This window comes from Hydra viridissima, unplaced genomic scaffold (genome assembly GCF_058129835.1).
Source record: "Hydra viridissima isolate aposymbiotic clone 2 unplaced genomic scaffold, HvirCarnegie_v1 scaffold_4, whole genome shotgun sequence".
Classification (NCBI taxonomy): Eukaryota; Metazoa; Cnidaria; class Hydrozoa; order Anthoathecata; family Hydridae; genus Hydra; species Hydra viridissima.
This window is the reverse complement of record NW_028324303.1, coordinates 5,419,572-5,447,503: the sequence shown is the minus strand read 5'-3', so window position 1 is coordinate 5,447,503 and position 27,932 is coordinate 5,419,572. Positions and strand designations below refer to the sequence as shown.

At 29.5% G+C, this 27,932-nt stretch overlaps 3 protein-coding genes and 2 pseudogenes across 5 annotated transcripts; 3 read left to right on the top strand and 2 right to left on the bottom strand.

The window, feature by feature from the left end:
• Nucleotides 1-80: 80 nt before the first annotated feature.
• Nucleotides 81-15,159, bottom strand: LOC149889523 (cilia- and flagella-associated protein 36-like). Of its 3 annotated transcripts, XM_090084547.1 has the most exons (9): nt 15,141-15,159; nt 14,846-15,018; nt 12,391-12,455; nt 12,032-12,136; nt 9,345-9,459; nt 9,039-9,219; nt 4,124-4,205; nt 3,704-4,003; nt 81-624 (listed from the first exon to the last, which is right to left on the bottom strand). In XM_090084547.1, the coding sequence occupies exons 2-9, from the start codon at nt 14,988-14,990 to the stop codon at nt 355-357; spliced, it is 1,263 nt and encodes a 420-aa protein (XP_089940673.1). In that variant the 5' UTR covers nt 14,991-15,018; nt 15,141-15,159; the 3' UTR covers nt 81-354. The 3 variants fall into 3 exon arrangements, with proteins under 3 accessions (XP_089940673.1, XP_089940672.1, XP_089940675.1); XM_090084546.1 differs by lacking the exon at nt 15,141-15,159 and having other exon boundaries at nt 14,846-15,063; XM_090084549.1 differs by lacking the exons at nt 12,391-12,455; nt 15,141-15,159.
• On the top strand, nt 2,110-3,197 carry LOC149889525 (uncharacterized; annotated as a pseudogene).
• LOC149889524 (uncharacterized) lies at nt 6,783-8,124 on the bottom strand (annotated as a pseudogene).
• Nucleotides 15,160-15,333: 174 nt separating the features above from the next.
• LOC149889522 (glycine N-methyltransferase-like) lies at nt 15,334-17,482 on the top strand. The gene is made up of 5 exons (XM_090084550.1): nt 15,334-15,616; nt 15,929-16,056; nt 16,342-16,598; nt 16,677-16,786; nt 16,882-17,482. The coding sequence occupies exons 1-5, from the start codon at nt 15,402-15,404 to the stop codon at nt 17,042-17,044; spliced, it is 873 nt and encodes a 290-aa protein (XP_089940676.1). The 5' UTR covers nt 15,334-15,401; the 3' UTR covers nt 17,045-17,482.
• Nucleotides 17,483-22,985: 5,503 nt separating this feature from the next.
• Nucleotides 22,986-25,458, top strand: LOC149889521 (uncharacterized). The gene is made up of 2 exons (XM_090085951.1): nt 22,986-24,175; nt 24,692-25,458. The coding sequence occupies exon 1, from the start codon at nt 23,166-23,168 to the stop codon at nt 24,144-24,146; it is 981 nt and encodes a 326-aa protein (XP_089942077.1). The 5' UTR covers nt 22,986-23,165; the 3' UTR covers nt 24,147-24,175; nt 24,692-25,458.
• The last annotated feature ends 2,474 nt before the right edge of the window (nt 25,459-27,932 follow it).

Sequence of the window (27,932 nt, the reverse complement as noted above, 5' to 3'; positions counted from 1 at the left end):
GCTTCTCCGAATTTTAGAGTATCGTTCTATCCTAAATTTTATCTTTATAGTACTATCCCCAGGAAAAAAGAAAATGAATGCAGATTAAATAACTTTATTTAGCGCAGTAAGATAGTTTAATTGCACAGCGTAAATAAATAAATACATACATGGACACATGGATAACAAAATTTTTAATATACATAAAACATATATAAAAGAAAAATTTATAATAATTTACTATACAAAAGTTAACTCGTTAATGACTAGAGACATTGTTAATCAATATATTGCTGTTATTTTCCCGCTTTAAAATTGAAAATTTAAGATCAATGAAAGCTATAATATTACATTGAAGCAAATGGGGTTTTTAAATCACTTCTTTAATACTTCTTTTTTAAGTTTCTCAGCCAACGCCCGTCTGATTGCAATTTGCTTTTTTTCTTCGTCCGCCAGTTGTTTATTTATTTCACCGTTAACAGCATTATAGGCTGTTTTGGACGTGATTGGATGTTCGAATTGTGAGTTGGTGGTATAAAGAGTCAGTTGCTTTTTGCGTTGATCATTTCTCACGGCTAACAATCGGTCACGTTGCTGTTTTAAGTACAACTCCCGCTTTTTCATATCTTCATTAGATTTATCAGGCTAATAATATAATGCACATAAAAATACAGTGTTTTTTCAAGCAAAAATACCGTGATGTGACCTAACAAAGTCATATGCAGTAAGAAAGTCCTAATTTAACAAATGATAACTTTTGTATATTGTAAAATGAACATTTTAAGAAAATACTTTTGTTATTTTAACTAAATATTTTTGTTGAAACTTTTCCAAAATTGACTGGATTGGTGGAGGATTCGGCCAGTCAGAGTATTTGTTCTATTGAGATGTAATTAGTCAATATAAGCTGGTGCTATATTGAACATTGCGTCAAAAATTGTATGGTGAAGAATTAGGTTTTTTATTGTGAAAATCTTATTGTTAAAAATATATTTCGATTAACAATTGCACATAAACGTGGTAGGTTTGGAATCTGCATGTTAAAACAATCGATTTACACGTTAAAAACTAATACTTTTACGAAAAAAAGAAAATCCTAGCCTTACAAAAATAATTTAATTTTTTGTTTTAGGCCCAAAAAGATTTTACAAGCCATATTCACAACAAGATATGGATTAAGCATTGGATAAAATGAAAAAGAAGACCATGATAATTTATGCAGCCTTTAAATTTTTTAAAATACCGAAGACAACCCTTCAGCGAGCACAAGGTCGAGGAAAGAGTCAAATCGGGCGCCCAACAATTTTTGATAAAACCGTAGAGGTTAAAGTTAAGAATTGACTACTTGATATGGCCAATGTTGGTATGCCAGTCACAAAGAAACTTCTTCTTAAGGGTGTATCTATTTTAGCACATAGAATAAATCTTGACCAAAGAGTAATTGGCACTCGTTAGGCATGCAATTTTTACAAGAGACATTAACACTTTCGATTCAAAAGTTTCAGACACTTTCAAAACACAGAACACTTGTTTCCAAACAAGATATTTAAACGTAATTTAAAAAAACAACAGAGTATATAGATAAAAATGATTTATCGTCTGTGTTTGAGAATCCTAATCGAATTTGGAACCTTGATGAGTCATCTTTTGATCTGTGTCCATCAATTAAAAATGCAATTGGACAAAAAAACAAGCGATTGTTTAACATAAACAGTGATAAAGAGAATCTCTCAGTTATGATAACGGTAGATGTAAGTAATTTATTTGCACCACCTTTGGTTTTGTATCCATATGAACGGCGAATTCCACCAGAACTTGCAGCTTACTTTCCTAAAGATTAGGTTTTGGGTAAATCAGTCAAAGGTTACCAGATATCCCAAACATTTTACGATTATATATCTGGACCTTCCATTGAATTTTTAAGAAAGAATAATATCCCATTGCCAATTATTCTTTTTTTTTAAATGGCCAAAAATCACATTTGACCTTAGATTTGGGAAATTTTGCCGAGAAAATGGTATTATCATCATTTGTTTGCCACCTAGTTGCACCCATTTTCCACAACCATTGGACCAAGTTTACTTTCATGTTTCAGAAGACATTTGCACCGACGTAGTCATAGAATGGAGAATGCAAAACCTTGGAATTGTTCTACCAAAAAAAACATTTGCGCCCCCCTGCTCCAGACAGCAATTGCTAAAACACAGAAAAATCCAACTTTAATACCAAAATGGATTAAAATGCTGCGGTTTGTGTCCTTTTTTACTAGAAAATTTGGATCTAACAAAAATTCCATTAAGTGTAAAAGGAAATGTAATTCAAACGAATCCCAAAGAATCCCCCGAAAGTCCAGTTATAGCAGAACTATCAAGTCCAATTGATAAGCCAAAAATGATTTAGAAACTGATATGACACATGACCATGGCCGCCGAGAGGGGGGGGGGGGGAAGATTGCCGGGGCCCCGTGTGTGTACAAATCATTTTTTAAAATAATTTTTAAAAGATTTAAATAGTTTTGACTTCTAAAAGATTTAATTAACTTTTATTTTTAATTTTCAATGACCAGAGCACGCTTCTTTTGGTCCTGGGTATATAATTGATTGTAATGAGGGCCCCTTAAGAAAACTTCCCCGGGCCCGAAATTTCTCTCGTCTGCTATGCACATGACCAATAAAAATCTTTCAGAGCCCATCGTAATCTTATTTATTGGACAGGTGCAATAGAACAAGAAGCCTTATTTTTTTACTGTCAGAAGAAAATGGATAAAATAGAGGACGTTGATCCCACAACTCGAGAACAGAACGTGGTCCTAGAAATGCCATTAGAGGAAATTCCAGTAAGTGAAGTGAATTTTACACAGCCAGAATCTACAATTGAAATTAATGAGACAGTTTTAGCACCAGTTCAAGGACCTTTGAGAACGAATGAGTGTTTTCGAGTCAATTTGTTTGTCCAGAAAGATTTTAGAGCAAAAAAGTACCGAAACAAGCAACAAAAGTTTCATCAGTCATTATATTTGACGAATATATTGCTACTTTAGAGGAGAAAAAAAGAGCTAAAGAAGAATTAGAAAGACGGAGAATTAAGAAAAAGCAAGAAAGAGAGAGAGAGAAAAAAAGTTGAAAAAGAGTTTGACAAACAGGAAAGAAAGCAGATTCGGCTAGAAAATTTTAAAGAAAAATAAGAAAAACCAACTTAAGTCTAAAACTAAGTAAAATTATGCCTAGAAAAATGGAAATGAATTTTTAATTACATATAATGTGCAGAATTAATAAATCTGTCAGAAAAATAATTTCTTTAGTGTGTTAGTCATTTTAATATTCAAGAAATATATCTTTGGTCCCGGGACCAAAGATATAATACTAAACATTAGGACATTCTTTTTTAATTATTAGGACTTTCTTTTATTCCATACAAAATTCTAGTACTTTGTTTTTGTCATCACCTCGAACTACATTACAGCTTAAATGCTTAAATTAAGACTTTTTAGAATTTATTCACGCCTAAAATAGGGTAAAACTGAAAATTTATTTATTTTTCTACAATATTATCAAAAAGCAAGAAATTGAATTCATTATTTATTATCATTATTATTTATTTATTTGTATAAATTTGCTCTTATAAATGGAGATATCGAAAACTAGGACTTACTTACGTCACACCACGGTATCACCGGGTTATTTTAATTGAAAAAAAAAAGAAAAAAAAAAGCGAGAAAACTTACAATTACGTCAGATGGAACTTCTACAATAAGTTGAGCTTCTTGTTTTGCGCTAGCAATCCACTGACTTGCGGCACTTTCAGAAGTTTCACCTTTTTTAGGTTCGGGTTCAGGAAACTTTAAAGGAGTTTGTGGTGTCATTATTGGAAGCTTAGGTGTAAGATAAACTTTTTGGTTTGATGGAAGCTTAGATAATGAAGTTAACTTAGAAGAATCGTCAGATGATTGAGAAATGGGCGAATGAGAAGTTACTTGCGGAGATTTTTCAGGAACATTATGACTTAATTCTTTGAGCGAAAATTTCTAAAAAAAAAGTGTATAACTAAAATAAATAAAATGTAAACGAGATAACGCTAAAAATTTTGAAAACAAAATAAATTGAAATAAGCAAATTTTTAAATAAACAAAATTCTTTTCCTCTACCGAATCGTCAGCAATCTCATCATCATTTTCATTACTCACATCATTACGCTTATTATCATAATTTGAAACTAAGATATCTTCTCTAAAAGAAAAAAAAAAATTAATATATTATTGCGGAAGAATATATATACGTATATACATATATACAACAGCGTGCAAAAGTTTATAAAAAGCTAAATTTTTCAGGTTTATTCGCCATAAGTCTTTGACTTTTGACTAAAAATGAATCAAATTTTTAACAACTATTCTTATAATGTGACTATATAGTATGATTTATTGAAAAAAATGATAACTTGTAATGGAAGGAAGAAATTCAAATTTTATTTAAAACATAATCGTGCAAAAGTTTATAAACAATTCCATACCCCATTAAGAAAATTAAAATTTCATTAAGAAAAATGTATTTATATTAAAAATAATTTATTGGATATGATATTTAACTTAACTTGAATTTAAAAAATAATGGGAAAATCAAAATAATCGTCTAGAGAAAAATGTTCCTTATAAGCAAATTTCTGAGCTGGTGACTAAATAAACAATTAGCGTGCAAGTTAAGAGATATAGAAACTAAAAGATAATTACAGAACATCAAGACAGATCTTTGGTAAGAAAATCAAGACAAGATCCCCGCAAAAGTCCTGTCGAATTAAATAGCATTTTAAGCAATAAATATGTTGTTAAGTACAGCGTAGATATTACAAAATGTCACCTGCTTCAGCGTAATTTGTTTGGTCATCGTCCTGCCAAGAAATCATTAATATTATTAAGTAATCGCTCAGCCCAAATGAAATTTGCAAAAGATCATATGCATTGGACTTCAAAAGAATAGTCAAAAGTCTTATTCAGTGACGAATCAAAGTTTTGTATGTTTGATAGCAATGGTATCAAGTACATGAGACGTCTGAAAGATCAAAGACTTGCTCCTAAGTATTAAATGCCAACAGTTAAACCTAGTGTGGCAAATAATGGTTTGGGATCTTTCAGTTGTAATTCTAATGGTCCACTCCATCGCATCGATTATATTTAGATATAATCAAGAACGTTATGCTGCCACATGGAAAAGACAAAATGCTTCGTGGTTGGATTTTCCAGCAAGACAACGATCTAAAGCACCGTGCAAATTCTATCAAAAATTTTTTCAATTTGAAAGAAATTCTTATTTCGGACTGACCTTCTAAAAACCCAGATTTAAATCTGATAGAACATCTTTGGGAATATTTCGATCGTCAATTGAAAGGCGAAAAACCGACCAATAAAAATGATTTATTCCAGGTGCTTTGGGATTGTTTGGCAAATATCCCCACAGATGTTCTGATCAACTTTGTTGACTCTATACCTTGTTGTTGTTAAGCAATGTTAAAGCCTCGAGGTTATCAAACAAAATACTAATGTGCTGTGATATTGTGGAGGAATTAAAAATAGCACCTCTTTTATGAATTTTTTTCATTTGTTTATAAACTTTTGCACGATTATGTCTCAATAAAATTTGAATTTCTCCCTTCCGTTACAAGCTATCATTTTATTTGAGTAATTTATAGTATGTAGTCACATTATAGGAACAATTGTTGAAAATTTCATTTATTGAAAAATTTAGCTGTTTATAAACTTTTGCACGCTACTGTATATATATATATATATATATATATATATATATATATATATATATATATATATATATATATATATATATATATATATATATATATATATCCTTTAAACAAATATATTTATATATATATTTATACTTTATACCAATCGTTTTGTAAAGTAAAATTGATAAAAATTTGGATAAGTATGTAATTTTCTTAAAAAACATTGAAAATTCAGAACTGATTTTTTTAACACTTACTAATTGCACGAGAGATTTCTGAAGAGATTTCCTGGCTTAACTAATTTGTAGGTAATTTAATCTTTATGAGACAAACTCTAAGAATTGACGTTAGGGTCAATATGACCAAATAATACGACCAAATAATATGACCAAATAATATGACCAAACAATATGACCAAATAATATGACCAAATAATATGACCGAATATTATGACCAAATAATATGACCAAATAGTATGACCAAATAATATGACCAAATAATATGACCAAATAATGACCAAATAGTATGACCAAATAATATGACCAAATAATATAGCTGAAATAACTTCAGTACCGTAAAAGTGTCTAACTTTGCACAAAATTTTGACTTATTTGCAATTCTCATCTATAAAAACCTGCTTTAAACTTCTTATTATATTAATGTAAACTTGCAAATCATTTATTTAGGATATCTAAATTCTATTTTAATTGTTAAATTTATTTTTACAAATTAAGAAGTAGCTTTTCAAGATTGATTAAAAAATGTGCAAAGTTAACAAGGGGTCTGGGTAACTTTGCACAACTTAAAAAAAATTTGAATAGCTTTATGATATGTATGGGATTGGTGCAAAGTGACCTCTTTTTTCATACTTTCTGAAGGAAAAATAACTCAAAGGGTAGTTTAACAAAAAAAACAAAAGATTAATTCTAGCATTATTATGCTTAATAAAGAATATAACATGCTATGATAAAAGAAAAATGAGTACAACCTCATTAAAAACACAAAAAAGCTCATTTGTATCTTGGTAAACTTAAATAATTAAAGATTACTTTTAGATAAACTAAAATAATTAAAGATTTCCTTTTTTTGAATAAAAAATCAAAATTAACAAAACACAGTTTAAAAGCCCTATTTAAAGCCTAATTCTGGTACTTTGAAAAGTTTCCTAGTTTTGCTTATTTTTTCCTCTTTGCAATTTTCTTTGAGGCTAAATCACAACACTCATTAAATTTTTCTAGATCTTCAATGCTAACACTTTTGCCTGCAGGAACAGAAAGTTTCTTTTTTCGTTTATTAGTTCCTACAGATTCCAAAGATTTAAATTTGTCTTGTAAGAAAACCTTAAAGCTGTCTTCTAGAAATTCTTTATCATAAAATTCTCTTTCTCTAAATTTTGTAAGAAGTTCATTGACATTCACTGGATAGACACCGCACTTTTTAAAACCTGATTGTAAATTACTAGCCTGATTTGGCTCTACAGCAGACATTAACTTATTCAAAAGTTCTGGGAAATGTTGTTTGTCAAGAGATGTCTTTGTGCAGCCAACAGGTGAATCTTTATACTCTGTGATAATTTTACGCCAAGCTGTTTTCAAAGGTTTAAAGAAAGCTACATCTAGGGGTTGAGTTATATGTGTACTATTTGGTGGTAGACAAACAAACTTTATTTCATTTTCTCACAGGCTTCAATAACCTTTGGAGAGATGTGAGAGGATAGGTTATCGCCTAAGAGAACTTTAACCTCTAACTTCTTTTTCAAAGAAGGTAAAACTGTAGAAAAAAACCACTCTTTGAAAGCTACTCCATCAAACCACCCACTTTTAGTACTGAAGTATCTGGCTCCTTTAGGACCTCCAACACACCAAGTTGACCACAGATTAGTAGCCTTATAAACAACAAAAGGTGGTAAAATTTCACCTGTTGCATTACCTGAAATCATTATAGAAATACTTGTCTTAGAAGTGTTTCTTATATTTGTGGGGTATTTACTGCCTCTTTTTACCAAGCACTTTTTTAAGCCAGGGTCATCAGTTAGATTTGTTTCATTATAGTTGTATATGTTGCCTGGAGGAACATCTTGTATGGTTTTGGTAAGATGTTGAATATATTCTTTTAGAATTTCTTCATTAACATTTGCTCGTGATTTTTTTATGTTTGGCAAAAATTTATTTGTTAGTTCTGGATGTCTTTGTAAAAATGACTTGATTAAATCAGGCCCAGGAAAGACTTTATATTCTTTTACTTTTCTACCAGAACTATGGATATAATTGTACATAATATGACGAAAGTCGAAAATATGCTTCCTGTAATCATTCTTATTGCAGGAATTACTACAATGTGATAATGACAATTAACATCACATTTCTCACAGTGTCCATGTATAATTGCGGCCGGAGATATATTACTCATGCAAAAATCAATGTATTGCCTATTACTTTGGAGATACTAATCTTCAAAGATTCTTTTGCCTCTACTACTTCCACTTACTTGGGTTCCACAATAAATGCTTTAGATCATGAGGCTCGTGGTTTGTTTCTCTACTCGATTTTTCAAATTCTTCTTCAATACACTTAGAATAATTTCGTTCAGAGTATTTGCAATGTTAGTGGCTCCCTAATACTAATTTGCACCAAAATGTCTTTAAAGACTTGTTGTCTGTCTTATAAAACAATACCAGTGGATTTAAACCACTGGCATTGTTAAAAAACAGCCTGAATCTAGGTTGTTCATAAGATATGATCAGCTCAATGGTAATCATTATATAACGTGCTTTCAGCTCTGCTCTCAATTCACCATTAGCATGTTTTACTAAACATTTGGTTTTAACAAGACAGGTCTACTTGCTTTACAGCCCATGAAACAATTGATTGATTGCATAAACATTTTCATGAACAATTTATTTCTGATAGAGGGGGAAGGGGGGCTACATAAAGTCTAAAGTCTTTGCTCATATACCAACTTTTGAATTGAACAATTGAAGCATTGAAAAATGATATTACTTGTGTTATACAAAAGTTGGACTCTCAGAATAGACAAAATAAAACACAGCTGTGGCCAATATTTGAAAGAAGTCATCTTTAAAAATTAAATGCCAAGAGTGGTTCTACATAGTCATGATAAATATTGCCCAAATGATTTGAATTTTTATTGTTTTTTGGAAGTTAAAAAAAAAATACTCTAAATTTACCCACCCTTTTCCTTCACCCTTTTAAAATGAATATACCAAATTAAATATAACCAATTTACCTTTATGTTTTTAGTAAAACTTTTTATAAATTAGCCCATACCCAGCTACAATTAAGTGCACTGTTGCATTCACTAACCTTGCTCCAAAATCTTCCATTTTAGATAAGATTTTCTCCTTTGTCAGATTGAGTTCCATTTTATTTTCCTCATTGCTCTTATGAGATTTTTCGTATTCTAATAATGACTGTTGCATTACTGCTTTTAACATTTCTTCTTCTGACGAAATATTGTTGCTGGGTAATTTCTTAAGGGTTTTTCCTTAAAAATATTTTCAAATTAAAATAATTCAAAATAAAATAAACAGCATGTGCTATTTATTATCTTAATTTTCAAATATTTTTTACTAAATGGTTACCTTGATTTTGTTTACTAAAAATGTTTACCTTGATTTTGTTTGATTAAATTGAGAGCTTGAATTTGCAACTCCATATTTTTTTCTATCATCATCTTTTTGAAAACTTCAAAGTCTTCACCAGCCAGTAAATGATGAAGTACCATCTATAATTGATATATTTGAACATTCATTAAATTTAAAAAGTATACATTAAAAAACTCAAAGGCAGTCAAGCACAGTCAGACATATACATATGTATTCTGTGTTGATATATATAACCATACTGAAAATATACATATGTATTCTGTTTTAACATATAACCATATGCAAATCAATCCATCTATTGTGTAATTCTATAGTCACCTACTATTGTAATGAAGCAACTACAAATTTGGTATTTCCAATTTTATGTTTTTTAATCAGAACTTTGTAACTAACATGTTGGCTCTTGGGGCAACAAATTTCGATATTTATTATCAAATAATGGTTGTGTAATCCTCTTTTTAGTTAAAAGCTAAAATGTACAAGGAGTGTAACTAAACAACAAAAAAAATCATCACTCTATAAAAGTTTTTCTGTAAAGAGCTCAAAGTTGTTACCAGCTGTTAGCTATACCATCCCAGCCAACAACTAAAAATTTCTTAAGCCATTTCTGAATGGCTGAGCTGCCATTAAGGTTCAAGAATTTAGCAAGCCGTCAAATATTAACTGCACCAAGCCCAGGCACCAAAATTATGAACAAACACTTCATCAAAATAATAAAAAGAATAATCACAATATATGGTAACATAAGAGTATTGATTCATGCTTTCATTTAACTGAAACCATTAATTCACTTCAGATAAAATTGAATGCACTTAGGTTCACCCTTCACTATTTTATTTGAAAAATCTGATTTGTAGAACTAAACACTTCTTAGTTTTGCATGATTAAAAACTCATAATAGAAACTCTTTTTAAGTTGAAACAATAAGTCACACTATTACAGTTTTAGAAAAGTTTGTTAAACATGTGTTTGATATTTCCTTGGAGAACACATGCTATTACTTTTTGATTATATTAATAGTACAGCAAGTATGATTAAACTATCAAAACCATTTTAAAGAACTCATATAAATTTAATAGTTAATTCATTTAAATCCATCGATTTCTTTTAAATGTATTTAAAATCTGTAAAAAACCACAATAAAAACAAAAAAAAGCATTCAAAATCAACAAAATAATCAATGCCTACCATAAAAAAAATATCAAATTCTAATAACTATCTATCATCAATAAACCAATGTTATTAGCATGAGATGCATCTATCATCAAAAAAGCATTGTTATTAGCATGAAATACTGAGAAAAGGTTTTATTAAGGTTTAAAATACATGCTCTCTCCTGAATCTTTTAATTCTTAAATCTTGTTTTAAAGTAAACAAATACCTATTAATACATAGTAATTCTTTGGTATGTGCAAAAGAACAAACCACAAGCTTTCTGATATATGCAACTTTTGCTTTGTTCATTTGTTTATTTAAAGATTAATAGTGCTATTATGGTTACTAGGATTAGTATTGGTTTTTTTTGAGCCGAATGAATTGTTATTTTTATTGTCTGAAATTTAGTTTCCATAAATTTTGCTAAAATTGTTAAAAGTTTATACTTTTATTTAGTATATTGTAGAATTATTAATCAAAATGTTAAAATTAACTGAATTTGATAAAAATTAGTTTTGCTTCATCAAGGTTATAGCTATTGTCAGATAAAAGAAAAAACACTGGCAAAGATTGAAAAAAAGGTGGCACCTAAAATTTCATTAAAAAAATTACTGAAAACAGCTCTGTAAAAGTGTCAGGGTAGAAGTCATTGTTAAGTAATTTAGCTCAAGAAGAATTATAACCAGTAATACTAGGAGATAATGGACTGATGACACCACTTTGGATGGTAGTTTGTGCAACCTCTCTGAAAGCTTTTGTGCCAGTTTTTTAAAAACTGGCAAACAATCATATTTTTGAGAAAAAGAAAGATAGATCAGTCAGAGATAGTCATTTCCAGTTCATAAAAAAAAAGAATGTTGAAAAGATAAAATCTGCAGGAAAAAAGCATGTGAAAGCTGTTAAAAAGGTAAAAAAAATACAGAACTACAGTAAAACAGAGTATGGGAGCTACCAAAGAGAAAAAAACAATGTATATACCAAAAAATGCAGATTAGGGTCTTTGCTATAGATTTGAAACAGGGCACTGTGATATTAGTATCTTTTTTAAAAAATTAAAAATTAAGCTTGGGAAAAGCTGCATTCTTATGTAAAATTAAATTTTAATGTAGGTTTGTTTTAGACAACATTTTGATTGCAAAATATTGATACCTAAATTATCTGTTTTAGATATCAAGATATTTAAATAAATACACAGGTGCCTATAATATCATTCAGAGTGGTCAAAAAACAGAACATAAATATAGAAAATCTTCTATTTCATTTATCATTTCTTTTATGTTAGTTAGATACATTTCAATAATGCGTTTAATTTGGATATCTATTGCAACCAAGGCAAAGCTCTATTAAAAATACCTTCTTCCAATATGAATAGCCATATACAATAACACTAATCTAATACTAATGTTTTATGACTAAATGTCAAAACATAAAACTTTAAAAATCTCTGGTTCAATGTGACATAGTTACAGATTTAGAACTCATACAACTATCACTTTTTATTCTTGTCTTTCTGAAGTTAATTTGTAAAAAAATCACCTGAATTTCAGGCACACTTTGGGCTTGTGGTGATGTACATGCATGCAAAAACTGCTCTTCTGTTATCCCAACATCCTTCAAATAATCACCTAGTAGACTTTCAATCTTTCAAAAAAAAAAAAAATCAAATACTGATTATATGGCAATAAGGAAAAAAACTTTCATGAACATCCTTATTGCCATATAATTCTTGCTTTTAAAAAAAAAAAAATTATTTTTTTGTAAAAGTATGAGTAACATGGTAATCATTTTTAAGACCAAATTATGTGGCAACCATTTTTAAGATCAAAAAGGATGTATTATAATAGATAAGCAGTAAAACAATCAATCAATTGAAATGAAAAGTATAATTTTTGTACCAGCGTTTTATATTTGTTATGGACTTCTGTCCAGCTTAAATGATTCTCATCAGATTCATCAAACACTGAAAGAAATTTATCAAAATTTGATTTTACTTCAAAAAACTTCTTTATGCTATTACTATTAGATAATAAAAAAATCCACAAAAAATTGTTACTCAATTTCAGTTACAAAAATTTCTAATTTTTAAAATCTCTTTCATGCTTTTTGAAAAATTCCACATAAAAAAGACAAAAAGAAATAATTAAAGGAGAAAAAGCACCTCCAATAAAGTTTATCAACTTTGCAATTAAAGGTTTTTGCAGTCAGATTTAACAAAAAAGATAAGTTAAAATATTTTAAAATTAGGTTAAGATATTTTTAACTTAAATTTAATATGTACTTAAGTTTTGTATTATTAACTTAAATTTAATATGTACTTAAGTATTTGCACTAAGTTCTCTTTAAGTCAAGCAGGTGAATTGTTTTTCTTAATACTTTGTCACTATTTTTTAAATTTGTAAAAATGAAAAGTATTTTGCTTTAATAACCTGTAAAATAAGAATATTAAAAAGTAAAATAATTACATAAATCTGATTAATAGGACTACTTTCTGATTATCTACATCCTCTAAAGATCTGCATTGGACCAGCAGAAAATTTACTCTAGCTTTTATTGAAGATATTTTAGAACCTAATTATTATGATACACACACACACACACACACACACACACACACACACACACACACACACACACACACACACACACACACACACACACACACACACACACACACACACACACACACACACAGTACTGTGAATAAGTTTTAGCCCACTTATTAAAACTCGTGTTTTTTAACATATTTTGAATAATAGCTTCCGATTATTTTTTTATATAAAATAATATCTAACTTCAAACAATACTAAACACTATTTTAACAAACAAAAGCAATATTTATCAAAATTTTACATAGATTTTTGTATTTAGATATCTAACGTGTTTATTTTTATTGTATGCTGATCTAAACCCAATTCATATCAGCTCATTTGTTTTTAGTTTGCTCTTGCATTTTTGTTTATTTATTGCTGTGAAAGCTTCATATTAGATGGTAGTACAGTTTACAAAGATACTTCATAGATACTGTGTGTTTAACATTATATTTTATTTTTTTAAGAGCGAAACTTCTTCTAATTTATGTTTTTTTTTTTTTTTTTTACTTTTGTATTATTATTTTTATTGTTATTTAAGTAATAAAATGGGTAAAATTTCACTACTGGAACATAAAAAAAATATCGTGCTTCATGAAGAAGGTTATTCTCAACAACAAATTGTCCAAAAAACAAAATATTCAAGGACAGCCTATTAGAGAAATTATAAAAAAACTTAAAGAAAAAAGACTTAAATATGCAAACAGCATAATAATTAGACGCAAGGAATGTTAAACCGTGTACTATACACAGATGAATCAAAATTTGAATTGTTCGGTAGCAGAAGACGACAGTATGTAAGAAGAAGGGTAGGAGAGGCTTATCGCCCTGATTTTCTACATCCAACAATCAAGCATGGGGGAGGTTCTGTTTTAGTTTGGGGTTGTATTTCATCATCTGGAGTAGGTGATTTAATCAGAATTGATGGCAAACTGACAGGAGAACAGTATAAAGAAATTTTTAGACATCATGCAATACCATCTGGAATGAGACTAATTGGTAATAATTTCATTCTACAGCAAGACAATGATCCCAAACATTGTTCCCAAGTGGCCAAAAAATATTTACAGGACATGTTTGAGGTGGGAGTTCTCAAAGTAATGAACTGGCCTTCTCAAAGTCCAGATTTGAACATTATTGAACATGTTTGGGATTATTTGGATAAAAAAAAGGCTGAATATAACCCTAAAAATGCTGAAGAATGTTTTAGAATGTTAAAAAGAGAGTGGGACTATATTCCAAAAAATTTCATACAAATTTATATGAATCAATACCCAGGAGATTCACTTCTGTGATCAACGCAAAAGGGGGACATACGAAGTATTAATTGTTCTTTCTTTTTGTATCATATTTTTTAAAATTATTTAAAGATATTTTTGTTTATAATATGTGTCTATAAGCCTGATTTTTTTTACTTCATAAGTCCTTTATATTTTTACAATAAAATCAAAAATAATGATAAACTTATGGTGGGCTAAAACTTATTCACAGTACTGTATACACACACACACACACACACACACACACACACACACACACACACACACACACACACACACACAAATATATATATATATATATATATATATATATATATATATATATATATATATATATATATATATATATATATATATATATATATATATATATATATATATATATGTAAGTGGGATGCAAAATATATGTATATATTTCTGATATTAGTATTTCATATGCATACATCAGAATGTTAATCAACTTTAACAGTAAGAAAACATACCAACTGACTGGGCCTCTATAAAAGATAAAACTGGCACGTTCCAAAGAGGTGATGTTAAAAAACCAAAAATGCCATCAAATATAAATTCCCAATCAGACATACTATTTTTTTTACAAGTTAACCTCAAGTTTCGCTTTGTGTACATACAATTACATTTGGTTTGTTTGGGTAATCTAAACCGAATAAATAGTTATTGACGTTTGGAACATTCTACCATCACACGGCACACGAAAAAACGGAAACTACTTTTTTATAATTCGGGGAGTTTAACAGTAATAATAAAATATTACTTTACCTTTATAGTTTTTACGTTTAGTCTAATACCTAATTTAGACCTTATTTTGAACTTTGATATGCATTTTGATACTGGTTCCAAATTATTAGAGTACAAATTGTTTCCGGTGTAAAGTGAATATAAATTAGTCTCTGCTTACTCTAACTCCTGTAAAAAAACTAAATCTCACTTGGGTACTTGGGGCGCCGTTTATCTAAATCAGGGGTTTATACATTAACTTTCATTTCAGAGGAGGGGCAGAGGCTTGACAACTGAACTGAAATGGACGAAAGAGTAGATGGAATTTTTCGTACAAGAACCCTTGGAATCGCTGCCAGAGGAATACCTGATCAATACGCAGACGGAAAAGCAGCTAAAGTGTGGCATAAGTATGTTGGAGATGAAAGTCAAAGAACAGGATATTACAAAGATCAACTTCTTTCGATTTTAAAAGAACACAATTGCCAGCATATTCTTGACGTTGCTTGCGGCACTGGGTATGTTTTTTTTTTTTCTAAATTTTTGTTTGTTTGTTTTTTGTTTTTTTTGTTTTTTGTTTCAGTTTTCAAATTAGATTTAAATCTTAATTTAAATTAAAGTTGTAAATATTTTACTATCTATATATTCGATGCAGCTAAATTTATACTTATATTTCTTAACTTTTAAAGCTGTGTTATTACTCTTTACTTACAAGTTTATATCAACAATATAGATTGGTCATTATTTTATATGAAATATTTACTTTAATTACCACCTCATTATCTGTTTAAAAAGTTTGTATTAATTTCTTTTGCTTTATCTTGCTTTAGTATTGATTCAATTCTTCTGCTAGAGGAAGGATTTCAAGTAACTAGTTGTGATGCATCTGACAAAATGCTTAAGTATGCCCTTAAGAAGAGATGGGATAGAAGAAAAGAACCTGCATTTGATAACTGGGGTAATATTGATATTTACATATGTATGTATGTATGTATGTATGTATGTATGTATGTATGTATGTATGTATGTATGTATGTATGTATGTATGTATGTATGTATGTATATAAGAAAAAGAATTGTTTGTAAATCAAAAAGGTTACATCAAAAATACATACTAAAAAAAGCATTTTTTACATGCATATGAAAATATAAATATTATTTATCAAATGAAAAGATTATTGTTCAAATTTATGGATACATTTACAAGTTTTTTCTTTCTTATCAGTGATGATTTTTTATTTAGTAATTGAGGAAGGAAATTGGTTACGTCTAAAGGAAGCTGATATTAAAGTACCAGGCAATGGTTTTGATGCAATTATTTGTATGGGTAATTCATTTGCTCATTTGCCAGATTTTGATGGAACACAGAAATCACATCGTACAGCCATTACAAATTTCTATGATCTGCTGAGGCCTGGTGGTATACTATTGATAGATCATAGGAATTATGATGCAATAGTTAAAGGCCACAAAGCACCAATGAAAAATATATATTATCAGGTAAACTCTTCCCTACTTATTTTTTTTTTAGTTGTGTAGCTTTAGTTGTTTGATTTTTTTTTGTTTGTTTGTTTTTAGAGTAAAAATAGAGTGGATTGTAAAACCTCTGTTTTAATGGTGGATGGTACTTATCACATGGTTACATTAGATTATATTGTTTATGAAGATGAAAATGATAACGAAGGATGGTAGGGGATAATATAAAAGAAAATTAAGCCATCACTGAGCTTTTTTAATGGGTAGCTGTTTTTACTTTTAAGCTGTGTTTTCTTTCTTTTTTCAGTAAATTTCGTTTGTCCTACTACCCACATTTGCTATCAAAGTTTGACAATATGATTGATGAAATATTTGGAGCAGGTCAACAGAAAGTGCTTGCTGATTTTAAAGGATTGGAGGAAGTTGAGAACCCATCTTACTTTATTCACATCTGCAAAAAAAAAGAATAGCTAAGAACATCTATGCCAATCTTGTGTTTCACTAAATACATATGCATTTAGGTGTTTAATAGTAATATATAAATTGTATTTGTAACCCAAATTAACTTTTTCAAATTTATGTTAAAACAATAGGCTCAATATATACATATAAGTGTCAAATAGAAAATTATAATATATACTAAAAAATTAATTGTAATATGTTTCCTTTTCTATTTTTTAATTTGTAAATTTGTAAGGCTTTTTTCAATTGTATTTTTATAAATGTAGAAATAATGCTCACTTTTCATTTCTTTTTGTTTCTAGTTTAAACTAGTTCTTTTATCTATTCATTAATGTAGGAGTCAAGAGAGGGATGGGAAGGGTGGAGTCTACTCTAATTGAAAACTATTGTTTTGTGGTGTTAGTGTTATATAGGTAGATAAATAAATCAGGTGCAGACATCGTGTTCATTGTTGTTTTTCTTTAATTAGTAATTAGCTTTTAGGATAAAACCGTATTTTTTAAAATTTCATTAGTGTCTAATAGTTTAAAATTTTTATCTTTTAAAATTAAGGCCTTCTTAAAATAAAGGCCTTAATTTTAAAAGATAAAAATCGCGACAGCTCATTTTTCGAAACTTTTAAAATGCCAAAAAAAAACTTTAAACACTGATGATACAGTGACAGATTATGCAGCATTTATTTATATTAAATAATCTGCCATAAATGACTAACAATTAACAAAATAAACCATGAACGTCATAAATGTCATACAGCAACTGCGCCAGATGGTGATAACCGGAAAATCCTTTTTATGAACGAACCACACCTGAATTAGTTCATGTTCAGAAAATAAATTTTAAATGTCTGAAGACATTTAAGGTTGAAATTATGAAAACAGAAGTTGTGTTAAGTTAAAGTTATGTAAAGGACTGATTCTCTGAAAATATTAATTTAATTTTTCAAAGTGAATCTTAAACTTCGTGACAGAAAATGTTATAAAAATTTTAAAACCATCACTTAACTTTTTCTTCTGTATAATTACCTTTTAATGGAGCATCTTGTTTAAATTTATATCCAAGTTGCTGAAACATAGGGTTGGGAATCCCGGGATTCCGCGGTTTTTAACAATCCCGGGATTAAGCATTTAATCCCGGGATTTTTTTTTGAAACTGTTTTCAGTTGAACATTTTTAAATTAAAATTTCTTCGATTAAGATTTGACTACTTTCGTATTGAAAATTCCTGAATTATTTTTTTCGTTCGACTGCAATCAAATTCGAACTTTACAATTTCGAAAGTCTTGCAGTTATGCTTTTGAATAATTGGATTAAAGTTGTTATAACAATTGAAATTGGATTGCAATTCATTCTTAAAAATTTTTGATGCTTAGTCGCATTTATTCAAGCTTCTGACAATTTTTATCTCGAACAGACGTTATCTGTTTGTGACTATTTTATAGTGCAAGTTTTAATAAAAAATAAAATTGCTGGTTATTTGAACAGTAAATTTTCTAAAATTATAATGGCTTCTTACATGGAATATGACAAAAAAAGTAATTCTGCTGTTTGGAAACTTTTCTTAAGAGAAGAAAATGGGCAAACAGCAATGTGTAAGTCTACTGACTGCAAAAAAATTTTAAAAATTGTAGGTGGTTCAACGAAAGGTTTCCACACGCACTTACTTTTCGTCCATAAAATTAACCTCACAGCAACTACTTTTTCAGTAAACAGATGAACCACCAATAAAAAAAACAAACGTTAACCAGTTATTTTTCGATATTGGAGCGAGAAGAAAAATCACTTCCTGCTACACTTGCACGATTAACAGCCCTTGATGGGACTTCGTTCAACGTGATATACCGTTTTAGTGATATACGTGCAGATCTTATAGCTACAGGATTCAAAAGTTTACCCTCTGTGCGTAAAATGGTTGTAGATTACAGCAAAAAAAGAAAGAGTTTTTTTATTACTGAAATAGCTAGCAAAAAAAAACCTGAATTCGGTGTAGGAGAAAGATTTTCTTTATCTTTTGATGAATGGACATCACTGCGTAACCGTTACTACATGAATATTAATTTACATGCACGAAATTGTCAGTTCTGGAGCTAAGGCTTAATTCGTATAACGGGATCAATGTCTACAGATAAGTGTATTGAGCTATTAGAACAAAAGCTTGCACAACATGGACTTGATTTGAGAAAAGATAAGAACGAGAGATGAATGCAACTTTTGACTTATAACGTTGTTAGCATCTTTAAGATTTTTTTAACATAAAAGTTATGGCAACATCGGCTGTAAACAAATTAGCATCCCGACGGCAAAGGGCCTCAACTGCTGCTTTTACTGGGAATAGCGCATTAATGATAGCAGATACAGTTTTAATCTCAATATTAGATAAAGCCAAAGATTCACCTTCCGGTAGACTTATGTCTATTAATGCCTTTTGTATACAATTTTTTAATAAATAGACGCGTTGAAGCATTGACAAAAGACTGTTCCACCTTGTCTTGCAGTCTTTAATTAGAGCTATTTGTTTCCCAAATTCAGCCACAACATACTTCTGCAAGATATCGTTTTTTTGGTGATCGTCTGAACATTACTATTACTTTTCGTACCTTTTTGATCACTGGACCACAATTTACCTCAGTAATATCATAACCCTGCTGAAACACTTTTAACAAAAGGACCTTCAATTGCTATTGGAGACCATACACTGCCTAATGTCCTTAGAACATGCCCACTAGTTAAGGCATAAAATATGAAGGTTAGTAAATGCAGAAAACAGACAAAAATAACTTTTTAAAGGCAAAGAAAAAAATAGTTTGTCAATTGCTTTCTATATGCACAAGCAAATCAAAAACAGTTTAATGAACATAAGTTCGATAGTTGATATAGCTCAGAAAAAATTTCTTAGCAAACCATTCCAAATCTAGGGTGATGACTAGACGGAACATACTTTAAACGCGTCGCTGTCATTCTTCTTTGGGAAGTCGTTTTCTGAGTTTCACTTGATAAAAGTCGACTGCGTTGTTCAGTGTTTCATTCTACTTTAGCTGTTTTGTTTATGGCAGTGGCTACTTTCCTGTCTAAGCAATTACAAAATATGTTTAGCAGAGACAATTTCAACATCCCCAAAATTGGGTTTGTAAGGAAGGGAGCTGTGTCCATGCACTGGAAAGTTTTGTTTGGTAATGTCAAAAGGATTGTCATCTCTGAACAATTTATGTTATTGCCGCTGTTATCTTGATCAAGATAACAGAAATATCGATATTCCTGTTTTTTCTACCGTAAGACTAAAGTCAGACAAAAGCTCAAGATGGTTGGAATTAATTTTGTTAGAAACTAAATATTTTAGAAGATATGATACAATTTCATTTGGCTCACTAGAATCAATTTCTTAGTGCCACATATAATATGCGAACCTTACTTTTCTTGTATTTATGTATTCCTATGTTTTAAACTGACAGCTGGTATTTGTTGCTTCAGCTGTAGAGGTATAGATTATTGTCAAAGTTTTCTGTAGATTGAAAGTTAGAAACTAATATCTCTATTTTTTGCGAGCAATAGATCATTTTTTTGGAAGTCTGTGAAGCCTTAGGTTTAAACGTAGCAGCAAATTTTTGCAATTAGGGTTTTAGAGAAGCGTATGTTAACTGATATAGCAAAGGAAACCATTTAATCATAAATGAGTTTTTCAGTGGCATCATCAAGTTGTTTCCTAGCACATGACTCCTTCTGTTTTTGGTTAGGTTTTTAGATTCACCTTTTACAAGAATTTAATATACACGAGCACTGTTCATCCAAAGTAATCAAACACATAATTTGCGTATCTGATTGTTCACTTGTTCCTTTTTTAGATAATTAGCACTTGACTGCCTTCTACATGCTAGTTTTTTCACACCAACTCGTTTTCAACAGTCTTCACAAGACCTACAAGAACTGCAGTTTAAGAACCCCATGAGCCACGCATACAAAATTTGTCGAAATCTTTTTATTAGCAGCATTTAAAACAATCTGTTACAACATTAGGTCCATTTATAACTAAAAAAAAAGTTTGCCTGTTACAACCTTTCCTTTGTATGAAGTGTATTCGTCTGCTAAATTTTGTTGTTTTTTTTTTCCTTGGACTTTTTCCCTGCTGCAGAGCATCAACATTCTTGCATTTCACTTTTTTTTCCTCCTCGGGTAAAATGGCATTAACTGGCTGTGGTTTCTTTTTTTTCTTGAGACTAAGGTCAGCATTTTTTTGAATTTGTTTATCATGAGAAAAAAATTTTCAGCGCAAATCATGAATTCATGAAATGCGATCTGAAAAACAAAATAACTGCATGAGTGGCAAATTTCGCTAAGTTTAGCCTTCTATTATTTGTTAGGGAGTTATGCTGGAAAAAGTAGGAGGAAAAAGAAAAACAGATATGAATACGTCAAGTTATTCAAAATTTTCATTATAGCCTACTCTTTAATCCAACCTTACACTATCTCTAACCTCCATATGGAGTAATCTTTTATGTCTTATTGCTTTCACTTTAACTTTAACAGCAAAAAACTTGAAGAACACATTTTACTTCATGAACAATTAGTGTTTTTAGAAAAAACCTTCAAATTTACTGTAAAAAAAAACAATTTTTATTTATTTTCAAAAACTCTTTAGCATGCTTTACAGCTTTTCATTTATAAACACTTTGGACGGATTTTTCTATCTAAGTAATCCTTCTATAACTCAATATAACTTAAATCTGGCAATCGAGTTGCGCTGTCCGTATAAACAAGCATTCTTACGCTTTCTTTTTCAAGTAATTATTCTCAGCATACACAGTTAATACTACATAATATCTAGTGTTAACTGTGTATGCTGAGAATAATTACCATTTAATATATATAATATATCTAATGGTAATGTTTATTATCCTGTATATTTTTGTAAGTACAAGAAATTTTTTCATATTTCTGGTTAAGACTTTAAGAAATCAATAATCATTTGTTATATTGGCTTCTAGACATTTACAATTACTAACAAACTGTTTCTGTTTGCGGATGTTAAATGCTATAAAAGTTGTTTGAGATGTTTATTTGGGACTAAAAAATCCTGGACTCCTCATTGGACCATCTTTGGCTGTTGCAGACCAATATTAGAACAATGGTTAAGAGATCTGGCAAACAACCCTCATGCAAAAGTTTCAATCATTCATGTACTTTGTAAAAGTATGTCATTCGAAGTCCCCAAAATTGGGCGAGAGCAAACAAGCCACCTGAATAACTTACTTTTGCGTTGGAGATGCGTTGCGTTGTGGTTGTCAGAAAAAAAAGGAAAAGAAGACCATTTCCACCAAAACAGATCAAGTTGACATGGATATTAAATGCCAACATAAAAATATAAATACATAAAAATATTAAAGGCCTGATGTTAAAAGAAGATGATGATCAAGTTGACATGGATATATTAAATGAAGATGATGATTGTAAAGATTAGGAAATCATCTTTGATTCTGTTTCAAGAAAAATTTCTCACTCTTCATCAACAATAGTGACTATTTTGAGAAGCTCTGCGAGAAGTTTGAAAGCGGCAATACTTCACAACAGAAATCAATATTCTTCCATAACTCGGACACAGTGTACATATATATATGTAAATTTTGTATTAGCATGTAAATTTGATTTCAAACTCACAATAGATAAAAGTTAATTGTTAGTATTTCCGGATAAATATAAAGTATTAAGTTTCCTGTTAGTGGGATCAGATGGAAGACCTTACGTACATCTCACCTCCAGAACTCTAATAGCTAGACAAAAACTAAGATGATATTCAAAAAATAGATATGTAAAAATTGACCTTTAAACCTAAACATTTTAAAATGAAACAAAACTTTCATAAAAAACTATTGCCTAATATTACAAGTGTTGTGATAACCCAGTTGCGCCGGTTTATGTAAAATTGTAAGGGACGAATATACCAGTTCTCATTTACTTCAACTCGCTCCTAATCTCACCTTGCGTCACATTTACATTTACGCCAGATCGCTTTTACTCAATTTGTTTGAATTTGAATAGTATTTTATAAATTACGCTCTTGCTGAGTTTTAAAAGTTGGAATTGGTGATAAGTTTTAGTCGGAGTATAAGAGAGAACATAAAGTAGAGAAGAAAAATTTTTAATGAATAAAGAGGAAATTATTGATGCTGTTAAAAATGCTTACAACAATTTATCAGGCATTATTTTAAGGACGCCTCTGCTCCATTCAAAATGGTTAACTGCTGAGACTGGTTGTAACATATATTTGAAATTAGAATCAGAACAAGTAACTGGATCATTTAAAATACGCGGTGCTTCAAATGCAATTAAAAATTTAGTTGGGAAAGATGTCAGCAAGAAACCGAAACAAATAGTGACAGCTTCTGCAGGTAATCATGCATTAAGCTGTGCATTTGTGTCATCAATAATGGAAATTAAACTTACTGTATATGCTACAGCTGATATATCCAAAGCTAAAGTGGATAAATTGAAATATTATCAAAATGTAAATCTTGACATAAACTCCAAGGATATGGGTGAAGCTCATTCAAGAGCTCTTCTAATGGCAGAAGAAAATAATTTGCCATTTATTTCATCATACAATAATTGGGACGTTGTTTTTGGACAGGCATCAGTTGCTGTTGAACTTTTAGAACAACTTCCTAATGTGGATGCTATTTTAGTTCCAATTGGAGGAGGAGGGTTAATAAGTGGTATTGCCTTGTATACAAAAGCATGTAAGCCTAATATTAAGATCATTGGACTGCAATCAGCTAACAATTCTTTCATGTATGATTCTGTAAAAGCTGGAAAGGTCTTAGACGAATACAAGCACAAAGATACAATTGCCTTGGGAGGACCTGTGGCAGAAGGTTGCATTACTTTTGATATTTGTGCAAAATATGTTGATGAATGGATTCTCCTTGAAGAAGAAGAAATAGAAAAAGCAGTGGTTGACACTCTAATCTATGAAAGTAAAATTATTGAAGGAGCTGCAGGATTGTTGATAGCAGGAGTAAGAAAAGTAAAAAAAGATTACCAAAGTAAAAACTTGGCTTTAGTTTTATGCGGCTCAAATATTGGAATTGACTTATTGAAGCACTTGATTAACAAATATGCATGATTAACAAATATATCTAATTAAAAATCAAGGTACTAACATATTAATATATATATATATATATTAGATGCTTTTTTAAAATCCTTCAGCGCATTTTTGTACTTATACTTATTACCTTATGGTATTTGTAACTTTTACTTTCTTATATTTTCCACATTGTAAAAGTCTTTATACTTGGCTATATGAAATAAACCAGTTGGATTTTGTTAAAATACTTTTGCTTTACATTGTGGGACCAAAGTAAAATCTTGGGACAAGGGAAGAGAGGAGGGCTAATACCATTTAAACATTAATTCTGTAAAAAAGAAATACTATAAACAGATCTTTATAGGAGAACTATTAGTTACCAAATTGCTAAGGTACTTTTCTCTTCTCATGATTTTAAAATAAAAAGATAACTGTAAAATATACAATGAAAGTTAAAATTTTTATCTAAAACTGAAAAGAGTGTTTTACCTTCAAAATTGGGAAAAGAAAAAAAATAAAATAAAATAGGGGGTCAGGCCACTAACTTATTGATCTTAATGAGTGTTTATATTATTGTTTAGTATACCTTGTCACCATCCTGTAGATGCCAAACTTTGTCGTCTCCTCATAAAATCACCAAAAACTATATGGGCATTGTATATAAGAATCTCTGGTAATGGCAGCAGCTGAATGAATACCTGTCTTGGGCTATTTAGAAAGTCTTTAATCGCAGCCCTCTTACTACTTTTTCTGTTTACCGTTTTTAAAAATTGTAGTAATAAATTAGAGAAGAACTTAAAATGAATAGAAATGAATTATGGTTGTTAAAAATGCATGGAATAATTTACTGGGCATCAAAGCAAATAACCTGATGTTCTAAAAAACAACAAATGCAATAAAAAATTTCAAATGTCAATTACACATTCATCGACTCTTTATGGTGCATTTCTGATTTTTCCAGATTTCTTCTTTGCTTTACAGAAAGTATCGAGATTTTATATGATGATAATTCGATTTAATAAATAAAAACCATGAAATAAAAAGATCTTAGTAGTTATCACAAAAAAAAACTCAACAAAATTGAAGATTCAAACAGAAAACGAGTTGCATCATATCGTGACCCACAAGTTGTTCAGTTAAATGTGGTAAAAAAACGAAGACGAACAAGACGCTTGGTAATCTATCGCCATTACAAGTGACATGCGATAGTAGACATGCTCAGTACCATCACTTTCGTCACCATATCATTTTTTATTATTAGTTTGCCTCGGATTTAGATATACATTCATTGTAAATGCAGATGTGTCATGATTAAAAAAAAAAATTCAAAATGATAAAAAAGCAGAAATTAGTTTTTTTTGTTGATAAAAAGAACTACGAAACGGCAAACTACAAACCACAGATTGAAAAAAAATTTAATCTTTTTTATAGCTACAGCCATTGTCTTTAATATACAAAATACTTTAGAAGCTGTCAATGTAACAAACAATTGTAATCTTGATAAGACCATGAGTGTTAAAAATAGCTTTTTGACAATATAATTGAACTGAATGTAGGAATTTTAATCACGAAAAACGGAACTTTGTTGTCGATAAATATATATGTTAAAATATAAATATATACTGTTAAAAAGAACATCAAAGAAGATGAAATTCTTGAACAAAAAGGAACTTTTACATTCATTAAGATTTTCTGAAAATCTTCGACAAAAATTTGCCATTGTTACAATCGAAAACTTAAAAAGAAAGACCATTAAGTGCTTTGACAGTTTCGATTTGAAGAAAAACTTTAACTTTTATTGCACACAAAAAGGATCGTATCCAAGCAACCAAAATGCATTAAAATTATTAAAATATATTTAAAAAACGAAATAAACTTTTCTTTGGCGATCTATCGTCTTTTTATGCTTTTTAAAATAGTTGATTCTTTAATTTTTTTTTCTTTACTGCTGCTATTATTTTGGTGTTATTAGCATTTTTATTTGATTCTGGGATTTTGTTAAGCTCATAAAATATGGTCTTTCATCTGGAAGCAGTCACAACAAACGATAAGTTTAAATTCAAAGGTAAATGGAATACCATGGTATCTCACACTTTTTATACCGAACAGCAGTATTCTATTTTGAGAAAATAGTTTCAGCGTTTAATAGCCTATTACAATGCAAAAAAATACAAAATAAAGATGTCATCAACGCCCTTGATCTAAGAATATTGCAAAACAGAATTACGTGGTGTAAATAAATGTTTATGAGTAAATCTTCGAAAGCTTTATCTTATTAAAATTCGTCTGAAAGTTTTCGCGTTTGGTAAACTAAAAAGAGAAAAAGTGTAAAAAGGTTTTTTCCCATGTTAATAATCAATTCGATCTGTCTCCTGTGTCTCACTCACCCGTCAGAAATTTTGGGCTCTTGCTTTATCAAAACGAATTCCGTATAGTGAATATCATTTCGTGTTTTAAAATATACGAATTTTTTGAAGTAATATATTATCATACAGTAGGATGTGTAGTTCTTACCGATTCAAACTTTTTATGAATAAACCCACGTGGAGTTCAGGATGCCAACAATATTAAGCTGGCAATTATCTAAAGTCTATAGCAGAGCTTTTCATTATATGCTATCGAATACAAAAAGGAATTTTTTAAAATCCGCTTCAAAAAATTTATTCAAAATTGTGTCCGTATATAGACGAGTTATTGAAAGTTACTAGCAAGAGTTTTTTTTTTAAAAAAAAAGAAAACACTTTCGTTGTTACGGTTGGTAAAAAAGGTATAAAATCTTATTTTTTAAAACCTAAGTTTTATATTTAATGCGAAAACTTTAAAATAATTAAGTCCACTTTCATGAATTTGATCCTATTGTGAGATAGGCGTTGTGTGTGGAAAACGTAAAAATTGCTTCAGAAGAAATACTTTATTGGCATTCAAGCAAGATTATTAATAACAACGTAATAATGTTAACATCTAAATTAACTTTTAGTGATCGTAATGCTTTTTAATTTGTATCAAAGTTTTAATTAAGAGTCTTAATTAATGATATAATTCTATATTACTTTTATAAGTAACAAAAATCTGCTAGAAGCACCTAAAATATTTCAAAACCATATAAATAGCTTACATAAAATTTAAGCATAACTTATAGAAAATTTGTAAATAAATTCTTTTAGCGCTTTTAACTAATTAAAAAATGTAAACAAGTTAAAAGGAAATAATTGTTAAAGTTGATTGACAAAGTTCAGTCAGTAATTCGCCGTAGAACGAAATTTTAAGTTGAAATGAACGAGCAAACAACAATTGGAAGTTCCAGTAAACATTATGTTGTTAAATATACAACCTGTTAAATAAATTTACAATTGTATAATACTTTCATTATTATTTTTATTTGCTTATGTTATTATTGGGTTAATATTGTTGTTGTTGTTATTAAAATTTTATTGTTGTTTGTTACTCCTGTGTTATCAGGCATTATTATGATGCAAGCATCATTATTTTCTTTGTTTCTGCTGTGTTATTAAGCATTTCTAAAGTGCAAGAATAATTATTAAGTTTTTTTTTTTTAAGTTTATATCCTGATTTTACTAATGTATTTATGTATGTATGTATGTATGTATGTATGTATGTATGTATGTATGTATGTATGTATGTATGTATGTATGTATGTATGTATGTATGTATGTATGTATGTATGTATGTATGTATGTATGTATGTATGTATGTATGTATGTATGTATGTATGTATGTATATATGTATATGTATATGTATATGTATATGTATGTATATATGTATGTATATATGTATGTATATATGTATATATATATATCTAT

Coding starts and splice junctions, on each gene's coding strand:
- LOC149889522 (XM_090084550.1), top strand. CDS start 15,402: ATGGACGAAAGAGTAGATGGAATTTTTCGTACAAGAACCCTTGGAATC. Junction 16,057..16,341: donor ACCTGCATTTGATAACTGGG/GTAATATTGATA, acceptor TTTTTTATTTAG/TAATTGAGGAAGGAAATTGG. Junction 16,599..16,676: donor TGAAAAATATATATTATCAG/GTAAACTCTTCC, acceptor GTTTGTTTTTAG/AGTAAAAATAGAGTGGATTG.
- LOC149889521 (XM_090085951.1), top strand. CDS start 23,166: ATGAATAAAGAGGAAATTATTGATGCTGTTAAAAATGCTTACAACAAT.
- LOC149889523 (XM_090084547.1), bottom strand. CDS start 14,990: ATGTACACAAAGCGAAACTTGAGGTTAACTTGTAAAAAAAATAGTATG. Junction 4,206..9,038: donor ATGGAAGATTTTGGAGCAAG/GTTAGTGAATGC, acceptor TTTTTCTTTTAG/AGAAGATATCTTAGTTTCAA. Junction 625..3,703: donor AAGTTCCATCTGACGTAATT/GTAAGTTTTCTC, acceptor TTATATTATTAG/CCTGATAAATCTAATGAAGA.